The sequence below is a fragment of the Thunnus thynnus genome, chromosome 22, assembly GCF_963924715.1.
Source record: "Thunnus thynnus chromosome 22, fThuThy2.1, whole genome shotgun sequence".
Classification (NCBI taxonomy): domain Eukaryota; kingdom Metazoa; phylum Chordata; class Actinopteri; order Scombriformes; family Scombridae; genus Thunnus; species Thunnus thynnus.
Window position 1 is genome coordinate 3,794,348 of NC_089538.1, and position 26,948 is coordinate 3,821,295.

At 39.7% G+C, this 26,948-nt stretch overlaps 1 protein-coding gene across 11 annotated transcripts in view; it reads right to left on the bottom strand.

Annotated features, from left to right (window-relative positions):
• sorcs2 (sortilin-related VPS10 domain containing receptor 2) overlaps positions 1–26,948 on the bottom strand; it is a 347,047-nt gene that overhangs the window by 16,500 nt on the left and 303,599 nt on the right. For all 11 annotated transcript variants that reach the window (XM_067580336.1, XM_067580332.1, XM_067580339.1 and 8 more), the window contains 7 exons: positions 25,728–25,874; positions 21,746–21,848; positions 15,734–15,810; positions 15,322–15,413; positions 6,148–6,255; positions 651–771; positions 432–565 (listed from right to left, as the gene is read on the bottom strand). In XM_067580336.1, coding sequence (XP_067436437.1) covers positions 432–565; positions 651–771; positions 6,148–6,255; positions 15,322–15,413; positions 15,734–15,810; positions 21,746–21,848; positions 25,728–25,874 — 782 coding nt within the window. The remainder of the gene's footprint in view (positions 1–431; positions 566–650; positions 772–6,147; positions 6,256–15,321; positions 15,414–15,733; positions 15,811–21,745; positions 21,849–25,727; positions 25,875–26,948) is intronic.

The window sequence follows — 26,948 nt, forward strand, 5'->3', positions numbered from 1 at the left end:
CACAAAATAAACAAAGACATAATATAACAATAGTTTTTAAAAATGATTAAAAATTGTGATGTCTTAACACTGTGTGTTATGTGCTTTTTGATGTATGTTTGGCAATATCAGCATGATACACAGATATCTTTAAATAAATATTTATTTAAATAATCAATAATATGACAAAACGTGACATGAAAAGAAGATAATGAATGAGGTGAAGCAGTGGAGTCCGTTTAACCCATTGTCTAATTAGTTTCATCAATCAGTAATACACTAGTAATGTAGTGTACAGCCTAGGTGTGTTGCTATGGTTATCTGAAAGATTTATTTAGAGCAATAAACAATTTGAATGGACACCTGCCAGCCAATAAGAAAATCATATTTTCCTTGGTAAATGTGTCTCATCTGGAGTCTGTGAAGGGTTTTCTGTAATTCTGTGGTCTCACCAGTTAAAGTCTTTCTCGCTGCACTGACAGGGTTTGGTGGTGAGAGCGGAAGTGTAGCTCTTCCCTTTGATACAGAACGCTGTGTCCTTCCTCTTTCTGAAACTCCGCTCCTGGCCCATAATGCACTTCTCTCCCTGAGGGTAAACATTGACAAGTGAGAATTCAGTTTCAGATACCAAAATATGCTGTTTCAGGTATGTATATGTGTGTGTGCATCACCTGCAGATTAGTGAGCAGCCAGGAGTCGTAGTCGGACTCAGTACACTGACGGGGGAAAGACTGCCTGAAGTCCACTTTGACCAGCTCCCAGTCTGACCTGTAGCTGATGTGGCCAAACACACTGCACAGAAATACAGACAAAAAATGAACACATAATTGGACATGTAGCTGTCTGCCATTAACATAATTATAAATGTTAAGTCTAATCTGTATCAGATTTAGCTAATACAATTTTCTAATCATGTTTTGTTTTGGGTTATTTTTGCAAAGAACCAGACTTTGTGGATGTGAAAAACTTCTGTTTTCCCTCACAGAGCTACAGTTCTTCCTCCTCTCCACTAGATGGTAGTGTCTCACAGTACAACACAGGTAATGAATACCATCTCGAGTCCTTAACTCAGCTGTCTTCTCCTTGTGTCAGTCAGAGCAGAGCTTTTTTTTTTTTTGAAGCAGACTGATGTGACACAAGCTAGCGACTCTGGCATATGTTGATGTGCTGGTGGTGGCCTGCTCTCACCTCGTTGGAGTGCAAGGCGAGCATGACTAATGTTGTCTTCACCCCTGCCGTTAAAGGGAAGTGATGGATGTCTCGGCTGCTGACTCCCATATGCTTCTGTTCCACCTTCTCTTCCCTTTACCTCTGTTGTTTCTCTTGTTCAGCTGGGGGGTCGCCCTGATATTCTCCAGTCTCTCTCTCAGCTCAGCTATACTTTCAAATAAATGTTTTAAAACTAGATTTTAACATAGATCCCCTCTACAGGACAGGACCTCAAGATGAGGTAAAAAGCAAATGCAAGAGCCACCTCGAGGCCCTTTTCATTTCAGTTTTGTTGTACATTAGTGCGGCACATTACCAAACATGTGATAAATCAAAGTAGCAAAATAATTGCCACACAGTGAACCTAGGGAATGTCCTGACCCGAGTCACATACAGACAGTCTTCCTTTCTCCATAGGGTGAAAACACTAGTTTAATCTAAGAATCATAAGGCCTTCATCTGAATGAATTTGAAAATCAACTACAACAACTGAAATAAACTTGCAAAACAAATATTCTGTTGTCCATGTCATCATTATCATGAATGTCTACCTACTGTATGATATTTTTCATCACATCCTCTTGACCACCTCCAATTGGTGTCAAACTATACCTTCATACCTTGTTACGTTTTCATCTGATTTTCAACAGCAGGACTTAAAGTTCTGCAGTGTGCATCTCTTCTTTTTACTCTTTGGTAACATTTTTTGTGAATGAAACCTGCCCTCAAGCAGAACAGATTGCTGTGTTTAACAGTTTCGAGGGCAATGGTTATGCTAATTTATCAGGTTGAAATGAGACAAGTGTGACAGTTTGGTTAATCTGACTTGGCACCCTCATGTGACCATGCCTCACAGACAGAAATAAGAGACTTGTAAGAAAATGTTTTTACATTATCAGGCCTGTTGTTTCTGGAAAGACATGTTGCTATTGAATTTTCCATATCAAATGTTTCAATGCTCTGGGCAGTACAAATGAAGTTCCATTCTGGTGTATTTGAGTGGCAGCAGCAATTTGGGGAGGCACATACCTCCAAACCTCAGCACTTCAAAATAAAACAGTCTGCATGGTTATATACCCCTAGAGTTAAGTGAGAAAATATGTCAATTTTTTGCGATGTGGGTGAACTGGCCCTTTAAATCCCAGTCCATTATGATATGTCATTGTTCATACAACTAGTCCAAAGTTGTAAATGTTAGTTTCAACGTGAAATGTAAAAATCAACTCTATTGTTTTTTTTTGTGTGTGAATTCCCACCAGCCTCAGAGTTAATTTAGCACTTTTTTCTAGTTTTGAATAGCCACTCAAGAGCCAATAAGAGCTTTATTAGTGGACAAACAGCACTCAAATCAGCTCAGTGAAAATAAATCAACATTCATTAACAGTGGGAGTTTTCTTAGTTTAGTTTATCTCATTAAAATACAGAGCAAGAAGGAGAAAACATTGCCAAGAACGTGTTTGGAAGTTATTTCCAGGAGAGTATTGGTACTGAATGAGATTAGATGCAAGGATTCCTTTGAGGAATGTGTTTGTTTTTGTAAGCATGTTTGTTACAGTGCATGCTGCAGCAAACTAAGAAAGTGAGAATGATTTGTCATGCCATGATGATCTCATACAGCAGCATGTGCAGTATAAGCATTGAGAGTCTGAGTGGTCTCAGGTATTTGACCAGCTGTCATTAGTATGAGTGGTGGACAATCATTGCTCCCCCACCTGTCCTTGGTGCTAAGTCACTGCTCAAAGACTTCATTATGGGATGGCAGTCTGTGCCGTCAAAAATCAAAACTCTGTGGCAAGGAAATAGACCCTGGCTAATCTGTCAGACATGAGCTGCCCTCAACACCCCTCCTTGGCCGGCGACCCTATCTCTCTGGAGCCAGATGGGCGACGTATATGTGTGTGTCTGACACATGGCAGATAATGGTGAGTGAGTCTGAGTGTTCAAGTCTGTCCTCCCTGTGTGTGTGTGTGTGTGTGTGTGTGTGTGTGTGTGTGTGTGTGTGTGTGTGTGTGTGTGTGTGTGTGTGTGTGTGTCGGTGTGTGTATCGGTGTGTATCTGTGGATGTGCATGCATGTGTGTGACCATCTCTTTGCCCTTCTCAGCGGATTACAGCTGGAAGCCGGTGTTATCTCTGGGCCAAGGCCTGAAGTCTGAGATGATGTGACTACTCTCACTCCAGCTAACTTACTGATGGAGAGATTGGGAAAAGAGAGAGAAGAAGAGAGAGAGGACGGGGGCAGGGAGATATGCCTTAAAAAGATACAAACTCTTGAAGCCCAGTTTTGGTCTGAAGCTGCTGATGATTGACATTTTGTTCCAATATTCAAGATTCTTCATTTTGACCATTTTTACACCAAAGAATTAGCAGGATTGAGGTTTGAGCTTCATCACAAGTCGACTAAAGAACAAACACATCTCTAAATTCAAAACAAGAACACTAAAAGTCTACAGCTACACTAGCAGCCCCATGAGGCTGTGATGCTCATTACATGCTGGGAATTAAAATTGTTGAAGGCATGAAAAATGTAGTGACAACTTTGCTATTCTTGGATCAATTACCACCAGTAGGACAAAAACTTTCACGCCATGTTGTTACCTAAATCAAAAGGGTTTATTCTCTGTAACGTGTACATTTTATTACATCTGAGACTCAGCTCATCAGGCCAAGTTCTACACTGTTAGGTTCGTGTGATATAGTTGAGACTTTATATTATGAGTTGCTGAGTCAGAAAGAAAAAAATCATGTCAGACTCCTAGTTGTAATTCCAAGTCAGAAATACTATGAATTTCTGATGGCTACAATATCCTCCACTTCGTAAAAAGATTCACAGATATGTAAACAAGCTGTTAGCAAAAAAAAAAGAGCCATCATAGCTGGGAATTACTCTAAACTGGTTGATTCAGCTACTTAAACAAAGCTATACACTGTCTCTTTATCTTGCTGACCAACCTAATAGAAATATGTAACATAATAAAAATATCTACTTGAGGCTGTTTATATAGTGTGACGAAAAGGAGGCAACACACATAACCATTTTGGAATAATGTGTGAATCCCATGTTGGAATACTGGGAGGTTTTTCTGTTCTTACCGTTCTGCCAACATTGCTTGAATGCAGCATTAGGCTCAGCTCCACTTAGACCATTAAAATGCTAGCTGTAAATATATTATCATGGACAGCTGCTTATGTTTAGCGTTAAACTTTAAAGATCCCCTCCAGATATTTTTCAAAAGACTCTGCTTGGAATATTAAATTCCAACTGTTGTTTTTTCTATCAACAGGTTCTGCCTCATTGAAAAATCCAGAGTCTATGAATATGCAAATATTGTTCATTTCAAAACTTAAACAGCTGGACAGAAGATGAAAAGTCCATTCTCAGTGTATGTGCACGGAAACCTTCAAGTTTCCACATAAAAGTTGCGTACTGGATGATAATTGGCTCCAAACTAGTTGTGACGTCACAAATCATGCTTGTAGGTTCACACCTTTAAGCCAGGTTTGAGATGACAAACTTTCCTTCTTCAGCAGATGAATACGAATCTCTGCACATGCATCATTCTGCACAGCTCAAACATCTCACTGAAGTAACAATAAGCAAAACACATTTTTAAGTGGAGGGGGACTTTAAATGTAGCATTTTGTTCTGCTAGCATTTTAACATGCTCACAGTTAGTATATCATTATTAACGTTAGTATGTTCACTGGCTAACATTTAGCATGTTAGCACATTAGCATATTAGCCCTGGCAGGAGTTGAGTCATTTTTTTCAAAGTGTCCTGTCATGAAATGAATAGTTAAGTTTGGAAATGACCTGTTGGTGGAGCGAGATGAAAAGTCAGGAGGTCACCAAAGTCACTGTACAAATCCCTCTTGAGGGGATTGTGAATCTACCAATTTACTGGATGCAATACTCTCAGGCAAAAAGCTTCCTGTAAATAACTCAAGTTCTATACTTTATAGAATTGATCTAGCAGTCTGCTGCAACACATCAAAAATGGAGAATACAGTCTGTCTGATGTCTATGAGTATTAATAAAACATCCTGTACCAGACTGCTGTACTGGTCTAAGCCTGGTGGAGGCCAGCAGAGAGACAAACAGAGATAGCGAGACAGAAACATTGAGTGGACAAATACAGAGCAGAACCATGGAAACAAAATGTAAGAGAGGAGAAAGACAAGACAGGGAGGGAGGGAGGGAGGGCAGAGGGCATGTACAGGCCTTCTCTCCCATCAACCTCTGCTGTAACAGCAATCAAACCCTTGGGAGGTGAAGAGAGAGGGAGGCTTGGCAGGAAAAAAATCAGGAGTGAGACTGGCTGCTGTTAACGCCACGAAATTGGGCGCCCTGCTCCAACAGATCGAGAGGGAATTGTTGTGATGGGAGAGACACTTGAGTTCCCTTGAATGTAGTGTACGGCCAAGGCAGGGCTGCCCTGTCTGATCCTCCAAGACAACTCATTAGAACCGAGCAGAGACCAGGAAGTGTGAAAAGAGGACTGAGGGGTTAAGCTATAGGAGGTGTTAGAGCTGGTACATGTTTAATTTCCCTCTATGGATGATGATCTGCTATCATTAACTGATGCATTTCATCTATTATACATGGGAGAAACACAACATTTCTGGAAGGTCACAGAAAACAGGTATTACAGCTAAATAGCAACATGTCAATCTAGACATTCTAATTAAATGTCTAATGAACTTTACTGTTTCAAACAAATACCAGTACTCACTGGATTTGAGGATATTATGAAAAAAAATCTACTTCCACAGAGATTTTTAATTCAATATACTGAAACTTACACTCTAACACTTGAATGGAAGCTCAGATTGAGAAGCTTTTAAGCTTTGAGAGTTTTCTTAATGAATTCAACTGTATGTGTATGTATATGTTGTTTTACTATTCTGAGAGCAGTCCTTAAATTGAGCATGTGTGCAGTTGAAATTGTGATTTCACTCACGTCATAACCAGGGTCTCATCTCCTGGCTCGCTCAGGAGTCCATCGACGAACACAGAGGTGCTGGTGAAATTGTGAACAGTCCACGTCTGTCCTTCATCGATACTAAACCTGTGGAGAAAGGGGAAGTATTCATGATCATCAATACTCAAACTGAGACATTGACAAAACTTGTTGGTGTTAAAATGGCTATGTGGCATTCCACTCCCAGGGAACTGAAGGAAACATCTTTTTATTGAGGTGCATTTTGTGTTGGTTGTGCCCTGAAGGATTATAGACAATAGAAAATGAACAATGCAATAAAGCTGTGAACCAGATGCAACTGGGTTCAGTGAACTCCCTGAACAAGTCCATCCAAAGAAAAGATACAAATGATCTTAATAACATGAATTTTAAATTAAGTGCTTTCATACATCTTAAGGAAAATGAGATCTTCTGCATAACTATTTGGACTTTGAGTTTCCCTCAAACTAAACTCAAAATCAGAGACGAACAAAGCAAGCCATGTGCTCCGCTTTATTCACTGTGCTGACGACTCCTGCAGTCAACAGTGGCAGCATCGCTGAGTAACTGTGACTGCGTGATGGAGAAGGATCAATGTAGAACCAAGCAGTGTGAAGCTTGCCCTGCAGGCAATGTGCGGTAATGATGTGCTAACAAGCGCTACGATGTGATAATCAGCAGGTAAACATGCACGGTTACAAGGAAACAATGGATATACAAAGCTACACAAGATTCTGTTGCTATGGTAAACGCCTTGGTAGGTTTCAAACGAAGTGCTAGTCAGAATGTCTAACAGCGTCTGAAACCGGCTTTCCAAAGCCTGAATCGGGAGGGACAGTTTTAGAACTCTTCCGAAACGAATGCAGCAGCAGGCCAGGTGTACAGAGCTGTGGAAGTAGACTGCGTTTGCATTTCTCTTAAGGCTTCTTTTTTCATTTTTCCAATGATATTTCCAATCACTCTTTGTTTGTACAACCAAATGCAACATCCTGAATCCTTCCAAGGAGAGAATGTCCGAACATTTGCATCCTTATCCTCACTTGCGAGACTCATCAAGACCACAAAGACACTCAAAAGACACAGAATTCTTGGAGAGACTGAGGGGATTTCATCTTATTTTCAAGTGTGGCCATTCAGAACTTTAGACGTGGTCGGACAACACATTGTATAATGTATCTCATTTGAAGTCATTCATTTGAAGAACTTCGTCTTCTATTCTGATGATTCAAAGTCAGTTTAGGCTAATAAGTAACACTTAACCATTTACCCTTGAGCAAGGCACTAAGCCACTCATTTGCTCCATAAGACATCAGCTGGACAACTACAGCTTTCTACATGTCGCATTCAGTGACATCCAATTATATCTCATTTCCTCCCACTAACACCTAGGGAATTATTAGAAATGGATAGAGTGCTAACCCTGTAATCAAATAGATTAGCAGGCCAAACTTATGATTCCTTTCCATGCCATACACTCCACGCATTCCCTCCATTCCTCCAGATAAAGAAATCTAAAACAAGACTTATTCTACTTGGAGCTAATCATAAATCATAGATGTACATAACACAATCCTGTCCAGCTGGCATGTTACGGAGGCATCTCATGTCTCAGCCTTCTAGCTTTTCATAATTGACTGATATGAATTCGTTGTTTGAGTTAGCAAGTGTTAAAAAAAACTGATTGAGCCCTTGAGTGTGGCTGGGGAATTTCAAATGATTTGAGCATGTGTGAGCACATGCAGAGTTGTCACTCTTAAAAGTCTAGATGTGCCGCTTGTCAAGTGGCCATGAAAATGGCACTGCTTTGATGCACACAGTTGTAGATATCCTACCCCCACATGGGAACATGGTGTAATTATTTTGGTCAAAGGAGTCAAAGGCACTGTTGAATTGGGGAACAAGTCTTGTTTTCAGGATGTGGAAAGATTTTTTTTCATGAGTGTCTAAATGCGGAGGACTTGGCTTGCTGAAGGAGGATTTTAGGTCAAGAAGGATTCTTAACAGAGACAAGTACTGACTATCCTCTAAAGTCCTCTCTCTCCAGCTTGCAATGTCCTCAATACCGCTCTTTCTCTGTACTTTTTATCATCCGTTTTTCCTTTTTTTTTTATCATCTCTGCTTCTTTCACTCTGGGAAGTTTAACCAGGCCACACAGACTCATTAAAGCTCTAATGATTACAAAGTAGAACTCCACACATCTTGTATGGAGAAAAACAGCATTTCTGCACTGAATTTTTGGGCTGTAAGGTATAAGTCTGATGAAGCTTTAACCACACCCATGATCACCCGGCGGGTGTGGCCTGTTGTCCTTGTGACCACACCCACTACAGTGCAACGCTACCTGACTGCTGCACAGGGTGTGAAAAGCAACCATTTTGCCAGACAATAATGAAGAGATTCTGAAAATCCCAGATTGCGTTCAATGACGTTTTTTGACATTCAAGGCTGTTTTAAAATTCTTTCTTTCTACAACATCTGCATATGGCAACTACAGCATTTAGGTTAGTGAAATACTGTAGCTTCTATGAAAAAGAAATACCAAACTCTGATCTCACCATAACAACCTCCACACCCTTACTTTCCGCCTTTCTACATGAAGGGCACACAACTTCCTTGTCTTGAGGCACAGAATCATCAAATATAAAAGTAATTACGAGGAATACTAGGCTGCTTCAAAGAGCGTGCAATCACCACAACTTGGCAGTGTGAGCAAGATTATAAGCCTGTATGCAGTTACTTTTGCAATGGCAACTGCATTTCATAATGTAGTTTCCAGAGTTCCATTCAAAAGGGTGACAGGAAACATGCCTTGAGTAGCTATTTTATCAGAAATGCAACAGAGGAAGAGAAACTGCTGCAACCAAATAAACTGTGAGCAAAGAGGATTCATCATGTCCTGTTGTTTTGATAAAGAAGACTGAAGTAGATAGTTAACAATGTCATCCAACACTGTCCACATTCACCATGCACTAACTTTTGTCTTTCACATTATGTCCATTACATACATGCATTCTGTGGACTCCACCAGCACCAATGGGAACTACAATATAGAGAGGCAACATAATGCAAATACATTGAGTGGCTATTGCTCACATTACTCCTGGGATACTACCTGGCCCCAGGTGTGCTGTGTTGTAATTTGATTAAACACAAATTAACGTAAGAATATGAACCTTGAGATTAAAAATCTGCTGAAATAATGAAGCCTTTAAAACTACATGTTGACAAAGGAACACTAGCTATTTGAAACAGGGTCTCAACATCAGTTAAAAACCTGAACCTGGTCCCTGGTGGTTTGGGGCCTGGAGGTAGTTTCCCACAGTATCAAAACTTTGGCTTGAGATACTGAAATGATTATAACTTTCAAAAGGCTACTAAATTATCTTTTACATAATTTGGAGACCAGTTGGAATAGCAACAGTGACATTACTTATTCCTGTCTGCAAAAGTCTGTGGGGTAACAGAATGCCAGTACAATAATAAAGTTGCAGTTTTATAACAGAGTCGAGTAAGCCAGCTAATTAGAGCAGGCATCCAACAGAGACGTGTACTGAAGATATAATAAATCTATGTGCAAAATACTGGATTAACATCACAGCTCTTCCATTAGTTTTTTGGCTTTAGAACAATGCTTTTAACTTTCACAGCTGAAATGTGTTGCTCTGCTTGTACTCACACATAACACTGTACTTTATTAATGTGGAGTAGAGGAAGAAAGAATCACTGGAGTTCATGAGACTCCAACAAGAGGAGAGTTTCTGCCTCTAAAAACAGAGACAGCAGGCCAGAGAGTGTTCTGGAAGCCAGAAATCTCAGCACTTGATGAGGTGATAACATTATGGCCATTTAGTGTAATGAAGTGCTAAAAATCGTTCTCAATTCACTTTTAAAAAGTTGTCTTTTCTTACAGAACACTTTCTCATGCTTTGACAGGTCTCTGTGGCTCTTTGCTAGATGTTTTCCACCACACTGCACGAGCCTTTGGGGATATTGATTTAACTGAGGTATGAGCGAGGGGAAAATGTGAAGGACAACACTTCCCAGTCTTTCACTGAGAGAACGATGGCAGCCCATCGAAAAGGTCATTTGATTTATGTCTGTGATAAATGTTTTTCTGAGTACTCCCTTATCTATGGTTTCTCATTATTTCATCCTTATTTATTAAGGTCGATGAGATAACATCTTGCTGAGCTTGAAATTGTCTGTGTGAACTGTGGGGAGAGAGGGGATGATCTTAAATGATTTTGAAGGGTACAGGGCTGGACCAGGGAACTAACTGAACTTCCCCTGTACTGTAAAAATATTGGGCTTTGGCTTTTGGCCTGTAATGATGCCAGTACTTGATGTTATTATGCTAATATGTTTAATTATGATCACTGCCTTATCAATAAATTTCTCTTTTTCTCATCTGGAAACCCAATGATATTGTATTTATACTGGTAAGAGACACCAACCCCTCCATTCAGGGTGATAAATGCATAACATCATCAACATTCATCTACATAAGTGGCCACCAACCATATTTATTAACTATAATATTTTTGATGATTACAAATCTCTATCTATAACAGTTGAAACATGAGTAATTGGGGGTTAGTAATCCACTACAGGCATTGTTGATTGATTCAATTAATGTTCAATGAAGTATTTTGAAAAAGTATTTCAGCCTCCTTGTAGTTTAGCAGAAGCAGCATCGGAACCGTAATTGCTAGTGATCCATCAACTGCTTTACTCAATCATGTTGATAATCATGAACCAGATGAATGCCTGACAAACCAAAAGTAATCACTCTGCAAAAAAAGAGCGAAGGTATACTAAAATATAAAAACACACTGAAGCAGAAACAAGAAGACAAAACAGTGTCACTTGCTGCCATGTTAGCAGTATGATGTAATACAGTATATAACAAAACTGAGTACACCCCTGGTCAATATCACTAACTACAAATCCTGTCCATTTAACAAATCCTTTCCATTTATTACAATTTTATTTGTTTTTAGACTGTATCCAAGGAGAATTGAGCCAATTCACTTGAAAAGTCCACATTTAAGAATGAACTGCAACAAAAGTCGGCACACCCTTCATTAGTGAGACTCCATCCTTTTATTTTTTAATACTTTGTATGCCCCCCTTTATTTTTGATGACAGATTGGATCCTCCTGGGCAGGGATGATATCAGTCTAGAACAAATCAGTGAAAAGATGTTCTGTGATTTTTTACAGATGTTCTTTTCAGCTGGTCTTTGCTGGAGGGGTTTTGTTGCTCTACCTTCTACTTTAAAATGCTCCCAAGGTGTTCTATTGGATTCAGGTCAAGGGACATACTTGGCTAGGTTTTTTCTTCTTTAAAAACTGTTGTGTGATTTTTGCAGTGTGTTTGGGATCATTGTCATGTTGGAAAATTCCTCTCCTGTCAACCTCCTTGACACTGGGAGTCATCTTTGCATTCAGTATGAGGGTATACAAACTTGCATTCATAATCTAAATGTCATCTTCCCTACACCTTTTGCACTCATGCAGCCCCATATCAGCACACTCCCACCTCCATGTTTCACAGTTGGCACTATGCAGTCATTGTGGTAGTCCTGGCCAGGCCCACATCAAACATGCTGGACCCCATCTGATCCAAACTAATTTATTTTGGTTTCATCTGATCAATGTGCTGCCAGTATTCATCAGGCTTCTTTTCATGTTCTTTGGCAGAGTCTAATCTTGCAGTTTTGTGAGCAATGGTTTTCTTCTTGGACGTCGTCTGTAGAGGTTGACTTCATGCAACGTCTTTTGCACTGTCTGAGCAGTCACCCGGGTCGGAGTGGGAACAAAATTTGGCCCTGGCAATTTTCGTCTGGACTGGTCCCATTTCTCCCAAACATATGCACTTATGAGTTCCATAAAGCAATATCAGGCTTATAGGCTAAGCAATAGATATCAAGTTGACACCCTAACAACAGGTGTACGTACAGGGTTTCATTACATAAATAAATAGGCAAGAAATAGCTTAGAGGAGAAGTTGGCACCCCAAGAGGTACACCTGGGATTTTATTTGTTTGACAATTGATATGGGCAACCCAACTCTCAGTGCCCTTATGCTTCAATCCGTAACCTCACAAATAAAGCATAAAGAATATGACATCATATATCATGAATGTAGTCTATGACAAAATGCAATGCTGTCATCATGAAACGAAATAACCAAAGCTTAATTTTCACACTGGACAAAAGCTTTCCTATGATGATCTGTGTATGTGAGAGCTATTTATAGTGAACCATCCAACATTGTGTTTGCAGCTAATCTGATGCAATTCACACATCAGGCTTAACAGTCAGGATTTCATGCTACTGACAGGCTAGATATTGATATTGTCAGGCTGTGACAAGCAGCATGCCCGCACCTGCACTGGAGCCCACCCAGAGTGACTAATCAGCTGAGCCATATTAACACTCTCGCCTTGACATCATTTAAAAAACAGCATAGCCCAGCAGCCTTAAAGGACCAGTGTGTAGGATTTAGTGCCATTTAATGGTGAGGTTACAGATTGCAACCAACTGAATACACCCCGCACCCCCTCCCTTTCAAGTGTGTAGGAGAACCTACAGTGGCCGCGAAACTCACGAAAAACATGAAAGGCCCTCTCTAGAGCCAGGATGGTTTGTCCATTCTAGGCTACTGTGGAAAGATGGCGGTGCAACATTGTTTTACAAACTGCACCTTTAAGCAGCAAATAGAAAAGAATAGCATGTCCTTCCTTGGGTGGTGAGAAGACTACTCATCAGTGGTGAACTGGTGAACTCAAGAGAGAGAGAGAGAGGCCGTAGCCAATTCACATAGAAAGTATTTTCTCACGGAACAGATGTGCTTCCGTTTTATTAAATCTATCAATCCACATTGAATCTGAGACAGTCTCACGGAGAGTGTGTTTCTGTCACCTTTAGTGAATCGTAATATGAGCAGGCAGCTGTTTAAATCACACAAATATCCCACTGAATATGTGTTTTGAACTTAATAACCGAATCAATGAATCAATAAATAAAAACACTGTGGGTTTCTTCCTGTGGAGCCAACATGCAAACTATTTTGGTTCAGTAAATTTCTGCTGTCAGTCAGCCTGGTGAAGGCAGTTTGTGTGGCCGTTGTCCTCTCAACTCTCCAGGAGCTGCGGCTGACAGACGGCTGCTTCTGTGGACGCACAGAGACACTGAATACAGGTTGAGTGAGAAGTGGGGAGGTGCAGAGAGGCGGAGAGTGTGGATGGACTGTTGTGCTCACATGAGATGAAATTTTTTTGATAAAGTGTGAGAGGAACAGAAGTGACTCTACAGCTGATGCATAACTCTGGATTCCACCGTATTTCTCTTTTGGTCGTTGCCTTGGCAATGTGCGTACATGAATTCAGGGGCGGCGCTTCTGAAGGAGCATGAAGGGAGGGTGTTTAGTTCAAATATCAACAATTTTTTGGACCTTTATCCATTTGAATAGGCTAGTGTTATTTTAGATTCAAACTATCTTGATTTGATTATTTCCTGCTTGACCTCTGACATTACATGGACACTTCCTTCCTGCACCTGCCTTACAGTATAGGAAGCCTAATTGGGACTGTGCAACCCTCAATCAGATGGGCTGTTCCAACATCAAGTGGGCCTTAGCCAGCAGGTCAAAATTTTTCCCCACAATTTTTTTTTCCCACATTGCTGGTGGCCTTGTAGCCCACTAGGTGGGCCGGCCCAGCTGGCATTTGCCAGAACTTCAAGATTGCCAGTCCCAGCCTGGCAGTCACTGAAACACCAATTTCCACAGATAATCCTTGTGCCAAGTCACAAGCACTTGCCCGTCTGTTTTTCAATGCAAGGTTGCGTAAATAGCGAATTGTGCATGACGTCATTTTTTGAGGACGGCCACTGCGCCATCTGTTATTGGTAGTATGGGTCCTCCTAACCACTGCTGCAACTGTGTTTTGGCTTCTGTTCAGTAGCCTGCTGATGATCTTGTACTCTCTCCCATCTTTATGAAGTCTCACAATCTGGTTTCTTACTTGTTCAGGCAATTCCTTATCATGTGAAGCCATGTTGCATTAGACATAACCCAGGCCACAACTGAGAAGGTTGTGGTATTTACAGGTTCTTTTATAACCTTGTCCAGGCAATTAGTCTTAATTGGAAGTCACAGGTGCACTCACTTTTGTTTCAGTGGTCACAGATGTCCTCACTTTTGTTGCATTGGGGTTTTATTTTGAGGCCTGGTAGTCTATCCAACCTGTTTGTTTTTAATTACAAATAAGATCAAATACCTTACACTTCACCCTAAAAATACTATAATTACTGTAAGATGATACTATTTTGAATCATTTAACATTTCAGTTTATTATTGCACAGGGGTGTACTCAGTTTTTGTTATGTACTGTAAATAAAAAAATAAAAAAATGATGATAATTATCGTACAAAACTTTCATGAGTCTTTTTCTTAGTTTCTAATAACCATTAATTTGGACATAATGTACATAATGTGAAATGAACGTAATACAGTCATAATATGCCAATATAAAAATCAATATCAAAATATAATGATAATCTTAAATTAGCTTGCAGCTAACAATAAAATCTTGGCATTTATCTCTGATAGTAGATCTCTGCTTATATTTGAACAGGAGGAGTGATATTTTCCTGGTGACCACTGATCTACAGTATCTATGTATGTTAACCTACTTTGTAGTCTAGTTTCTACTTAGAATGCTTTATGCATATTATTTGATCTTCATCTCATCTTTTATTGTTTGTTTTATTATTTTTTTTACATTCCTTTATCTATTTTGGGGCATTTTCTTATTTTATTTCACTTAAATTATTTTTAGTCACCTTGTATTTCAATGTTTTTTACATTTTTGAATGTGAATTTGTTTCCCACAGTTATAACTTTAAGATTTTTTCTTGGTCTTATTAGTTTCTTGGTTACCTGTAAAGCACTGAAGGTTTATCGATTGTCTGACTGCCAAATCACTTTAATGGCCCACTAGAACTTATCAAATTAATTAGTAATGTAATTCATCTACACCATATCAGAGATGCATGACACTAAATGGTTTTAATAAAAAGTCATTAATATAATAATCTCACCCTGTTAAAGGATGCCTTACAGCAGTAAAGACTGGTATTGCTATGGTAACATGCCCGTGACCTTACTTGAGTATTTTGAGGGGAATAGAGGTGTCCTTGATGGCAACAATGACCCCACCATGGTCCAGGAACAGGATATGATGCTCCTCCTCGAAAACCTTTAAAGCAAAAAGGTCAAGAGATATGTTACTAATGCAGTAATTTATTTACATTCATCTTGATCAGCTGCAAAATTCAGTCCAAATCCTGAAAAGCACAACTTTAACATCCAAAAATGGTGCAAGCCATACTTCGGGGTTCATTTTCATGTAAGAGAAAACTGGACAGACATAAAATTGAATTTTGTATCTCCTTGGACGCTGTAAGTTTCATGAGAGCAGAGAGGGAGTGTAGAGAAGGTTAGGAAGGGGAGGTTGAGGAGGGACAGGGGTGCAGAGAGGGAAAAAAAGAAGAAGCAGTGAGGTCGGACGTGATGTACCTGTCTCCACGTCTTTCCACAGTCTGAAGTGATGTACATCTCCTCCTTATATTCTACTAGCTTGGAGCCAAGGTTACCTGAAGGAAAGATGAAGAATTTAAAATTTCATCAAGCAGACAGCTCATATGAGACATGCATCAACAACAGATTCAAAGACGGGGAAGAATACAGACAGAAATGATGTCACAGTGTATATAGAGAATAATCAAACAGTGAGGAAGTCACAAAGTAGGGCTGTAGTCAACCACAGAAAATCTTAGTCGACTAAAATCGTACATAATCTTCAACTAATCGATCAGTCCATTAGTTGATGGGGGGGGGGGGACAGACTGCGAGTGCGCATTTCTCCGTTAAGCCTCTTCAGGTTAGGCTAACCTGTTGTTGCTAACTTTGGAGCTAACCCCATTCACTTTTCCAGCACTTGGGGAAACAACAGACCTGACTTTTTAGCATTTATTAACTGTGACACTGGAGTCTGTACTGTACATTTATTGCCAGCCTGAGAACTTACCGCCAACCCTTTCTTCTACTCCACTCGCATCCACCGTCACTTTCCTACCGCTCTTTCCCACTCGCTACGCAAACATACTAAGCACTGCGCTATTCCTAAACGGAGTTACGCTACCGATATTTAACTTTAGTTTTGGCATTAAAAAAATATCTTTCAGCCTGGCGGGGGTTCGTTGATATTACAGGAGAAACGCTGATTCAGTAAACATTCAGTACGTTGAGTAAACTAAGTAAACGTTGAGGACAGTTAGACCCAGCAGTCTCTATTAGGTTGGGTGAGTTCAAAGTTGTGAAAACAACGGGGGTGTTTTGAATACAGTTTTCACATTTTACAGGTGATTTGTTAGTCTGCCCCTCCCGCCGCAGGGAATAATTGATTAATCCTGGAAGGCTATTGATGTAGCACTTCTCTCCTTATGAAGGTAAAACGGAGATTATTCGACCAATCAGAATGAGAGCATATCACCAACTAATTGACCAGTCGACCGGGAGACTACAGCCCTATCACAAAGGTTGAGGTTCTCCCCCCCTCGAACTTTTTATTGTTTTACTTCCCCTTTTAACAATTTACAAACTGCCCGTGGAGAATTCTATAAATCTAAAATGTGCAAAACTAACTGAAATACAACAGAAAATGGGAGTTTGATCTGTTTGATTAAAGCCTGACATGGAAGGAAAAACATTTAAGATGAAGGTGGGTAATATTTTTTCTAATTCTAACTATTGGAAACCAGATACACAGTATGGAGGGCCATTAATGCACATATGAACAATTATGAGATACTAACTCGACAACTTTGACAAAATGATGAAACAGTCAATGTAATAATTTTGACCTAAAAATTTGACTTTAAGAGTCAGACTTGTGACTTTTTTATCTCTCTTTTCATCTTTTTTTTTATAAATTTGGATAATTACTTAGACTTAAAATTTGCATTATTTTAATACAAAAATCAAGGTTTTACTTAGTAAGTCAAAATTCTCAGTTATTATGTCATAAGTTTAATATAGACCTAATTTTGACTTGACTTGTCTTTAATTTTAGTTTGTCAAAGTTATGTAATTTTTACTTGAAGGGGTACTCCAGCAATTTAGTGTTAACATTTTCATAAAGTTGGAAGACTCACAAGAGACAAAAGAGGTTTAAAAAAATGTTCAAAATTGAAGCAGCAGAGAGCAAGATATCCTGAACTTTGGTCCCTAGTATGAGTCAAGCTCCAAAAACACTGGATCCTACATTTCCCATAATACAACTGTCATTAGACCCTCCCTGTCAAGTAAATGCCCATGTGGTTCTGAACTCCACCCCTGCATTGGTAACGCAGGCTTTCTGTTATAAATTTGTAGTCGCTACATCTGAGCTGAGATAACCCTGATGACATCACTATGGCATCACCAAGGTTAGTTTTTCAGAAGACATAACTGGTATGTAGAAGTGAAATTCCTTTTAAAAAATTATAACTTTGACTTAGAATCTCACAATTTTGACTTTCTATCATATTCTTGAGTTGACAGCTAACAAATTTGACTTGAGTATTTTTATTTTTCTGAATCCTAACATTGTAGGGTTTTTTTTCTTTTTCTGACAGAAATAGGCTTCCCTAGCAAACAGAGAGATGCAAGGCATGACCTAGATGGCTTTCTTATCCTTGCTCATATACAGACAGGCAGCATGCTTACTTGTCCTTATTCAGTTTTCAGGCCCTCTGTCGTTTTTTCCTCCATCTGTCAGGAATGCCCGCGCACAAACAAACGCAGCAAAGTATTCAATAAATAAAATTGCTATCAGTTCAGTGAACTCCTCTGTGTGTTAGAGTACTCAGGCATGAAGCGGTGTGGTTTATACTCCACCATTGCACAGACAGAAAGGAATACTTGTGTCAGAGCTCTTCCCAGGGTAAATGGGCGTTTGTCTCTGGAGTTTCTTATCTAAGCCACTCTGACTGTTTGCATATAATGGAGTGTTATTGTAGGGACTGCAGACAAAAACACACACACAAAGATAAGTGAGCATGTCATACACAAACACTGCAACATCCAGTATTATCAGCCCATAGTCCCTCTTGTATATTGCGTCTAGGTATGGGTTAATTGGATTTAATTTACACATTAAAATGGCAATGACTGTTTAGTTATTTAGTTATTACTGCCTTTTGATTATATTTAATTGTTCCATTCAAGCATTCAACTAAATATAATCTTGTCAAAAAGAGATGCTGCCTACAGTTAAACAACTGAGCTTATCACACAAGTTTAGCTATATTTAAACTCTGAAATGCTTATCTGATGTTTCCCAAGACATACTATTTTTCAAAAGTTGGCTGAGGTGCAGCCTTCAACTTGGTGTTGGCACTGGCAGAGACATTCTATACAGACCACAGCTAAAAACAACTGCAAAACCAACCAGTCAAAGATTAGAAAGAGCAACATCTGCTCTGCTTGTTTCATCCATGCATCTTCAAGGCAATGCCAGTTTTTATACTGTATCATTCTGTTTTCTCTGCACATAGATGGTGGCTAGTGTATTTCATTTCAAACTTTATTAAAGATTCTTGGAAAACCATTGAGGATGACCCTCATTTACAATGATGCTGAGATTACATATAGAAACAACCCCCCCCCCCCCCCACCCCCCCCCCAAAAAAAACAAACAACAAAGAAACATACATAGTCAACAAAGTTGGTTAAAACAGTAACAGACAAGCAGTGAACTGTTATTAATTATATTCCTGAAGTGTCCAAGAGGTATAAGAGTATTCAGTTTTAGGTCACATTGCAAGAGGTTCCATGAGTTTGCTGCACTAACACTAAAAGCAGTCTTTCCAAGTTCAGTCCTGGCACAAGGTGCCTGAAGAGATAGATAGTCACTGGAGTGGGTTAGAAGTGGACCAGAGTTCCAGTGCTACAGAGATGTGATATATGATGGTAATTTTCCGGTCAGGGTTTTATAGATATACAGATACCAGTGATTATTGCATCTCTCAGTCAGAGAAGGCCAGCTGACCTTATCATAGAGGATACAATGGTGAGTATTGTAGCCATCACCGGTAATAAATCTCAGGGCTGAGTGGTAGACTGAGTTTAAAGGCCTGAGTTAAAGGGCTGAGTCTAAAGGCCTGAGTGTGGAGGTAGCAGCATTTCTATAAATTAAACTAAGACTGATAAGATAGTTGATTCAGCAATCCTTTCTACAGATCGGGGGGAAGTTGGATTTATTCCTGTATAGAAAGCTTTTGTTTTTGTTTTAACTTGTCAACAAGTTCTTGATATGGTGATTGAATGTGAATTTGTCGTCGAGCTAGATGCCAAGGTATTTGTATTCTGTAACCAGAACATCTGTTTGAACCATTGATAGTAGAGATATGCAGATTGCTGTAGGCTGAGTTTTTGGATCTTGAAAAAAACATAAATTTTGTTTAAATTGCATTACGTATCAGTCTGAGATTAATGCAGGAATGTTGCAGTGCATGAAAGGAAAGTTGAAGTTATGATGGCTAATTGAATAGAATCAGCGATACAGTATAAAATAGTATCATCCGCATACAGATGGGTTTGGCAGCCTTGTAGGGAAGTCACAATTTCATTAGTATAAATGGTGAACAGGACAGGGCCCAGAATGGATCCCTGCGACACACCCTTAGTAACAGGCAAGAATCCAATATCCTCACACATTGATGTATGTCACACAAGTAATTCTGGAACCATCTGCAAGCACCCCTATCAAAGCCAGTGGTGAGCAATCTATCTATAAGTAGAGAACTGTCGATTGTGTCAAATGCTTTCGCTAAGTCTATGAATATAGCAGCACAATGTTGTTATCTAAACCGCTGATGAGATCATTTAATACAGGTGTGACAGCTGAGGTGGTGCTATGATTAGCTCTATAACCAGATTGATGTGAATTTAGGATGGAGTATTTTGAGAGGAATGATTTCAGCTGACTATTCACTAATGATTCTAGGATATTTGAGAGACGATAATTATTAGGATTGTTGCTATCTCCACTTTTGTTCATAGGGACCACGTGGGCTGATCTCCAAACATTGAGGACTATGCCTGATGAGAGAGAAAGGTTAGATCCCCTGTACGTCTGCCTAGTGACCCGGTGTCATTCCTTTCCTTAAAAAGAGCAGATAAGTCAGGGGAGAACCGAGGGCTTAGCCTGTTTTTTATTCTTAATTTTTTAAATGGTGCATGTTTATTTGGCGATGGAGAGGAAGGATTTCCTGAGGTGGTCTAGAGCCAGTTTGACATCTGGGATAAAAGAGGTGCGGTGAACATCACTGTGAAACATGTCATTTAAAAAGGCTTGTTCATTAAAAGCTTTAATTTTCTTTTTTATAACTACTTGCGATTGTGTTCTTTTCAGTTTTGTGTTTCTAACACAAGCTGTCAGAAAGAGATCACTGATACCCCGGTCAAATACACCAGAAGCAGTAATTTTGTCATCTCTATTGGAGAGGATTAAATCTATTAGGGTTGATTTTGTGTGATCTTTTGGGTTTAGCCTTGTAGGATCAGTGATTAATTGTGTTAAATTGAGGTTATTACACAAATCTTTCAGATGGTCGGATGCAGTAGTCCGCCAGTTCAGGTTAAGGTCACACAGGATTAGCAGCTCTGAGTTACAGAATTGAGAAATTAGATGAGCCAGTTTGTCTATGATGGGATCTGCGGATGGGGGTCTATACACACCCACTACAGTGATTGAATCGTTAGATCCTATGTTGATTTTTAAAGCTAAAAACTCAAAGTATTTTGGAATGGTGGCTGCATGTAGTACTGTGACTGAGAACCAGGATTTTACATAGATCATCACCCCTCGTCCTCTTCCAGATCTTCCATCCTGTATAAGTTAAAACCATTCAGAGATACATCAGAGTCACTGATAGTCTTCTTTAGCCAAAATTTAGATAACACCAAAGTGTTATCTAAATTTCCGCTTGTGAAACCAGTATATTCAGATGGTCTAGTTTTTGCGGCTGGAGTAAACTTCTAATATTTAGATGGAGTCGTCCCAACCCATTCCTTGATGTAAATGAATGGGGGGTATTAAGGCAGTTTGAAGTGGATACTCAGGGGGCATAGAGACAGTGGAACAAAGAGAGGTTGATATTAATTCTGATGGTAATACAGAGCACTTGGGATGTTTAATATACAGTCTTAGAGTAATCCTTACAGGAATACTAGAGGCTTTGGGTGAAAGTGTATACTTTAAGCACCAGCGGGTGGAGCTAGCGAGCTGAGATGTACAGACAGAACTGGCCACTGCTAAAGAGTTGTATTAATATTGAAGTCAACTAATCAATTCTTCACGTCTTAATTAAAAAGAATGTACTGTTGTTGCAGATGTAGAATGCTCTTTTAAACCCCTATGCAGTGTTGGCCCAGACACTATAAAATACTTGCTCCTTTTGAACTAAATCAGACTTGTATGTATCAATAAATGGGTGTGAAAAAGAATTTTAGAAAGAGGGATTTCAGATTGCTCTGGAGACTTACCAGCACCCATTATAAGACCTGGAGCAGAATCCTTGGTGTGGACAGTCCCAGAAACGTAGGGGTTGTCTGCCCAGCGCAGGTGGAGGTGGAGGTGACAGTCCGGCTGCAGAGAGAGCATGTAGAGAGAATTTAAGGTGAGGAATAAAGTGTCATTCTCCCACAGTGTATGCACTGATCCACCATGTAATAGGTTGTTTCACAGTACATTCATGACAATGAATTTTAACACATGAAAATAGCATAGAGTATTGTGTGAATGGAGGGAAAACTGAAGACACACACTTGCTCAGTCATGTTGAATAAGTCTTACCAAACAGATACCTGATAATCCTACTGCAAATACAGCTCAGTGTGGGGTTTCAGAGCTGTTAATCAAATTTAACACAGTGAAAAATATTTAATACAAGATAATTAATTTCAAATGAAAGAATCTGACTTGAGATTCAGCAATGCAAACATTTGTCAGAGGCAGCAATGCTCTGGATCTTAGTCTGTTTTTCTGTGGGCCTTGTTTAACCCATCCCACTGTCTTTTAATCATACTGTGCCAAGCTATAACTCAGCTTTAGCATTTTTTTTTAGTATTTTCAGCCTCACAGCAGGGGATAGAGTTACATAGCTGTGCCTTGTCAGTGGTGGTATTCTTCAATAAAAACAGGCCTACACAATAAGAAATGGACATATTTAGCTCTATTAAAAAATCTTTTAAATATTGCAGGGAGAAATAGTAAAAGAAGGAATAGCCACAGTGAGATGGTCAGATCAAGAGGTGAAGGCAATGGGTGCCTACTTTGTTTGCGACAACCAGCACACCTCCAACACGCCATGATGTAAGCAACACCTTCTAACTATGTTGTCCTGTGGAAAATCATTTGAGTCAGGGTTGCTCATGGCTCAGCTTGGCACAAGTATCCCCCACCCCACTGTCAAAAAGTACCATTATTGTTTCAAACTTCAATGGGCAGAATCAAAGAACTGATTAAAAGTGATTAAAAGTCAATACTGCATTGCCAAATGATAATACTACGATCAGTTGTGTATGCTCACCTCAATATGTTAGAGCCACTAAACTCATAAAGTAGTATAAAGTCTTTTGTGACTGCAGAGGGAGCTGAAAGCTGAAATCTGATAAACTGCCTCAAATTATATCACTTGAGTCAGCGTTAGTTGGGGCTAAAGACTACAAGTTTGAAATGAAATTAATCTGAGGGTGTGAAGTTAGGGTGGTTCTGGTTCTGCAGCATCAATTGTGATACTTTCTTTTAAAGGTGCAGTGCGTAGGATTTAGTGGCATCTAGCGGTGAGGTTGCAGATTACAAGCAACTGAATACCAACCCCCCACCCTCCCCTTCCAAGCATGTAGGAGAACCTACAGTGGCTGCGAAACTGGCGAAAAATGCAAAAGTCCCTTTCTAGAGCCAGTGTTTAGTTTGTCTGTTCTGGGCTACTGTAGAAACATGGTGGTGCAACATGGTGGGCTCCATGGAAGAGGACCTGCTCCCTTTGTAGATGTAAAGGGCTCATTCTACAGCAACGAACACACAATGATTCTTATTTTCATGGGATTATATACTAATTAAAATATACTTATGAATATTATATTCTGTTCCCTTTGATGCCACTAAATTCTACATAATGGACCTTTAATGGTCCATTGCGAGTCTGGCAATATTATAGAAATGCAATGCTAAATCAGTGGAGTGCTCTCTTAACAGAATTTTAATTGAGGAAAAGTCCTTGTGAGACATCCTGTCACATTTCATTAGTCTGCAGGATTCAATGCATTACAGGACAGTTTTGCTTAAAGGACTATACCAGTGTTTTTGCTTTTACATTATTTTACATTATCACTGCATTTCCAAAGCATGCTGTAATGTTTTACATTTCTCAGCATATTGTTTTATTTTTCCCAAAGAACTACTGCATCCATTCAGTTCATTAAGAAAATTGCCAGTCAGGCAATCTACCACAGTGAACATCATGTCTGCTTTTATTTTTGCCGACGTTACACTGAAATACATGAAGATATTCTGCAGTCATATAAGTAAAGCAGCCCGCAGAATGTGCCTTACCATCACATTTCACCAAATAATATCTGAGTTGTGACTGACAAGCTCTGTGAAGCCTTCCCTTAAGTTCTGTTTCGGTGTGATGAAAACTCTGAGATTTATGAATTTTGTGAATGAACTGTAACAAATGCTGAAATGTATCTTATGGCATGTCCACTTTCTTTAAAATCTGCTCTGTCTGCTTCTCTTTCTATTTAAAGTTTCTCTTGTTTTTTCCCCTATACTTTCCGACAACCTTCAGACCATATTTGTTTTTGATTGTTAGTGCTTTAGTGCTAGCAGCATCATTGTGTTTTCACAGCCATGGTGACCTTATTTCAAGGGGAACACTAAATACCTGTTTGTATCTTGTTATTCATACAGTACTTCGTGGTGCTTTTTTAAAAGCAGATTGTAGGTATTAATCTACAGCCCTGTTCACACCTGGCATTAACATGAGTCTTGGGTGTTCCGATCACAAATGGACAGCTCTAAATACATCTACTCACACCTGCCATTAGAATGCATCTCCACATCTGTCTCGAGTAACCATTTTTGATTGGATCTTGCTTTCTGCTCTATATGCAAATAAACACGTACATCATTTCCATTTGCACGACAAATGTGTTGTTATTAATCGGTGGGAAACAGCTATGCACTTGCCTAGTGCCTAGTCTGCCGGAAGTTAAAAGTTAAAAGTTGCTAAGACCAAAACTCTTCGGCTCAAACAGAAATCAGACAACGTGTTTTGTGTGTACTCCATACATGATAATCCAATTTGCCTGTAGTTGTGGCTTCTTCTTGTTGTTTTGCACTTTAATATGATTCCGTTGGTGCACAAATGAGTACGTACTTCCACTTATGCAGAGGATGTCAGTTGAGTAGGCAGTCCTTCAGTGTGGCCCAGGACATATTTGCATACACACTGCTAAAAGAATGTGGCCATATGCGGATCACCTCAGAATGTGGTCTGAGTGATTGGATCTCAATGCGTCCTCAATGCATATTGGGTGCATTCATACCTGTACTTAGAGCTGTCCACTTGTGATCGGATCACCCAAGACGTATTTTAATGCCAGGTGTGAACAGGGCCTACAACACACTTCATTCAGACATTATGATATACTGCCTCTGTTTATACAGGAGGTCGTTACTCTTGCCCAGTCTCTGTCAGGTGGCAAGGTAATAGATACAGCTGACAGTGTTGGCCTGGTACAATGAGATATTAGATGGTACATCTAGTATCTGACTTTGTCTAGTTCCGTGACTTGTGATGTCAGTAAGGTGATGTGTGTGATGTCGGCGTTTGACAAAAAGCTGTCTCTCTGACCAACAGATGTAAAGATGTGGATTCCAGGAGAACTTTTTTTGCTTTGCAAGGTCATTATGTTGAGCAATGGATGAGACAGAAGAGAAGAAGAGGTCAATATCAGAGCGAACAGCCGTGTGTGTCAGCGATAGTAAACAAGTGTCAAGCTGATATCTGTGTCTCCCTTCAAATCTGTCAACTGACTAGAGTAATGGTTCAAATAAAGGACCTGACTCGTTCTCCCTCTATCTCTCTGTGAGGTGTGATGTATGGATATCAGACTCCGGGTGACTCATTGCTCTTTGCCGTCTGGCCTCGCAGTTGCAACTTTGACAAGACAGATGGAAGAGCTAGGCAGGCATCTCACACACATTCCTCAAAGTATAACACTCATCCTCTCTTCTCTTAATTTGTGTTCACACTCTGAGCGACCTGGTCAACAGGTCTCAGTGTTTTGACTGATTGTTGGAGGTGCAGGAACCTCAGATTGCATCTGCACCACGGTTTACAGATACAAAGTTTCAACAGGCAAATCTAGTGTTTGCAGCTTTGGTAGTATCATACACTGCTATGACCATTTATCAATAGAAAAAAAAAATCTCTGATCAACTAAGAATGCTACTTACCGCTTTGCAGCTAATCGGCTTGCCATTCATGTCAGTGGTGGGTGGGGCCAAGGGTTCCCAGTCTCGTCCTTTGTTATAGGTGATGAGAGTTGTCACTTTCCCATCGATCTTCTGATTGGCCAGGAAGACCCCTTTGATTCCACGTACCTGGGAAGCAAGGTGGATTTACAACAGCTAGGGTTAACTTTGCAAAAAAGGATTTGAACTGATCATTTAAAGGGCACCTATGTAACTTTTGCTGAATAGCTGCAACTGTGGAAATTACAGCATAATGTTAAACGCCAAAACATAGTGGTACAACAGTACAACAGTAAGTAAATAAGTAAGTAGGTAACAGTAAAACAAGTAGAGAAGAGTCATAAAGTCAGCAAACTGACTCAATAATGTCAGTTATACGGAAGTATTTATCTCAAGTTTACTAACATTAGCCACCATAAGCCACTGGTCATAACAGACCAAGTAAGACTGCAGAAGCAAAGCCCCTGAGTATACTGAATTGAGCAGGGGTGTATTTTATTTCTTATGAGTTCAACTTTTTATTTGTAAGGCAATATGTGTTATTGCTTCTTTCAAAAGTTACATAGTCTCACTTTAATCCAGTAAGTTTAGGTGAGAAGTTCTTATAGAGTCCAAACATAAGACTGTGTACCTGAATTGTAACTTTAACTTTACCTTCAACTGTACAGCTAGATCTAGAATATTCACCAGAACCTGTCCTTCAACTGTTGGCAGTGGTTGAAACCTGATTACCAACAGAGCAATGCAATGGAGCAATGCAAGTAACTTGGAGGCTAAAAGGAAACCACTGACACAGAAACTGCAGGGCTGTAAAAGTTTAACTCGCTGAAATCAATACAGACTGCATGGGTTTTGCGGCTGTGAGGTTGCTTGCCACAGGCTGTGAAGCTGAAACATTAAACAGCGAGACGATGATGAAGACAGTGCAGACAGACATTTAAAGAAAGTCACGCAGGATGTCAGACATATCTCTGTCTGCAGACTCCCCCAGTTCCTATCTCTGTCTATTATGTAGCTCTGATGTTTATAGAGGGAAACAAGGTAATTGTTTAAGTCAAAGTACATGTGCCTGTCTGTATTCAGTTCTCCCTGGATTTCTGGCTTATTTTCTTTCCTCTATCTCTCTATGGCTGTTCAGCACTCTTTTTCTCTTCATTTTTTGCTCTTTCTGCCTCAAGTCTTTATCCATCCCCTATAAATCGT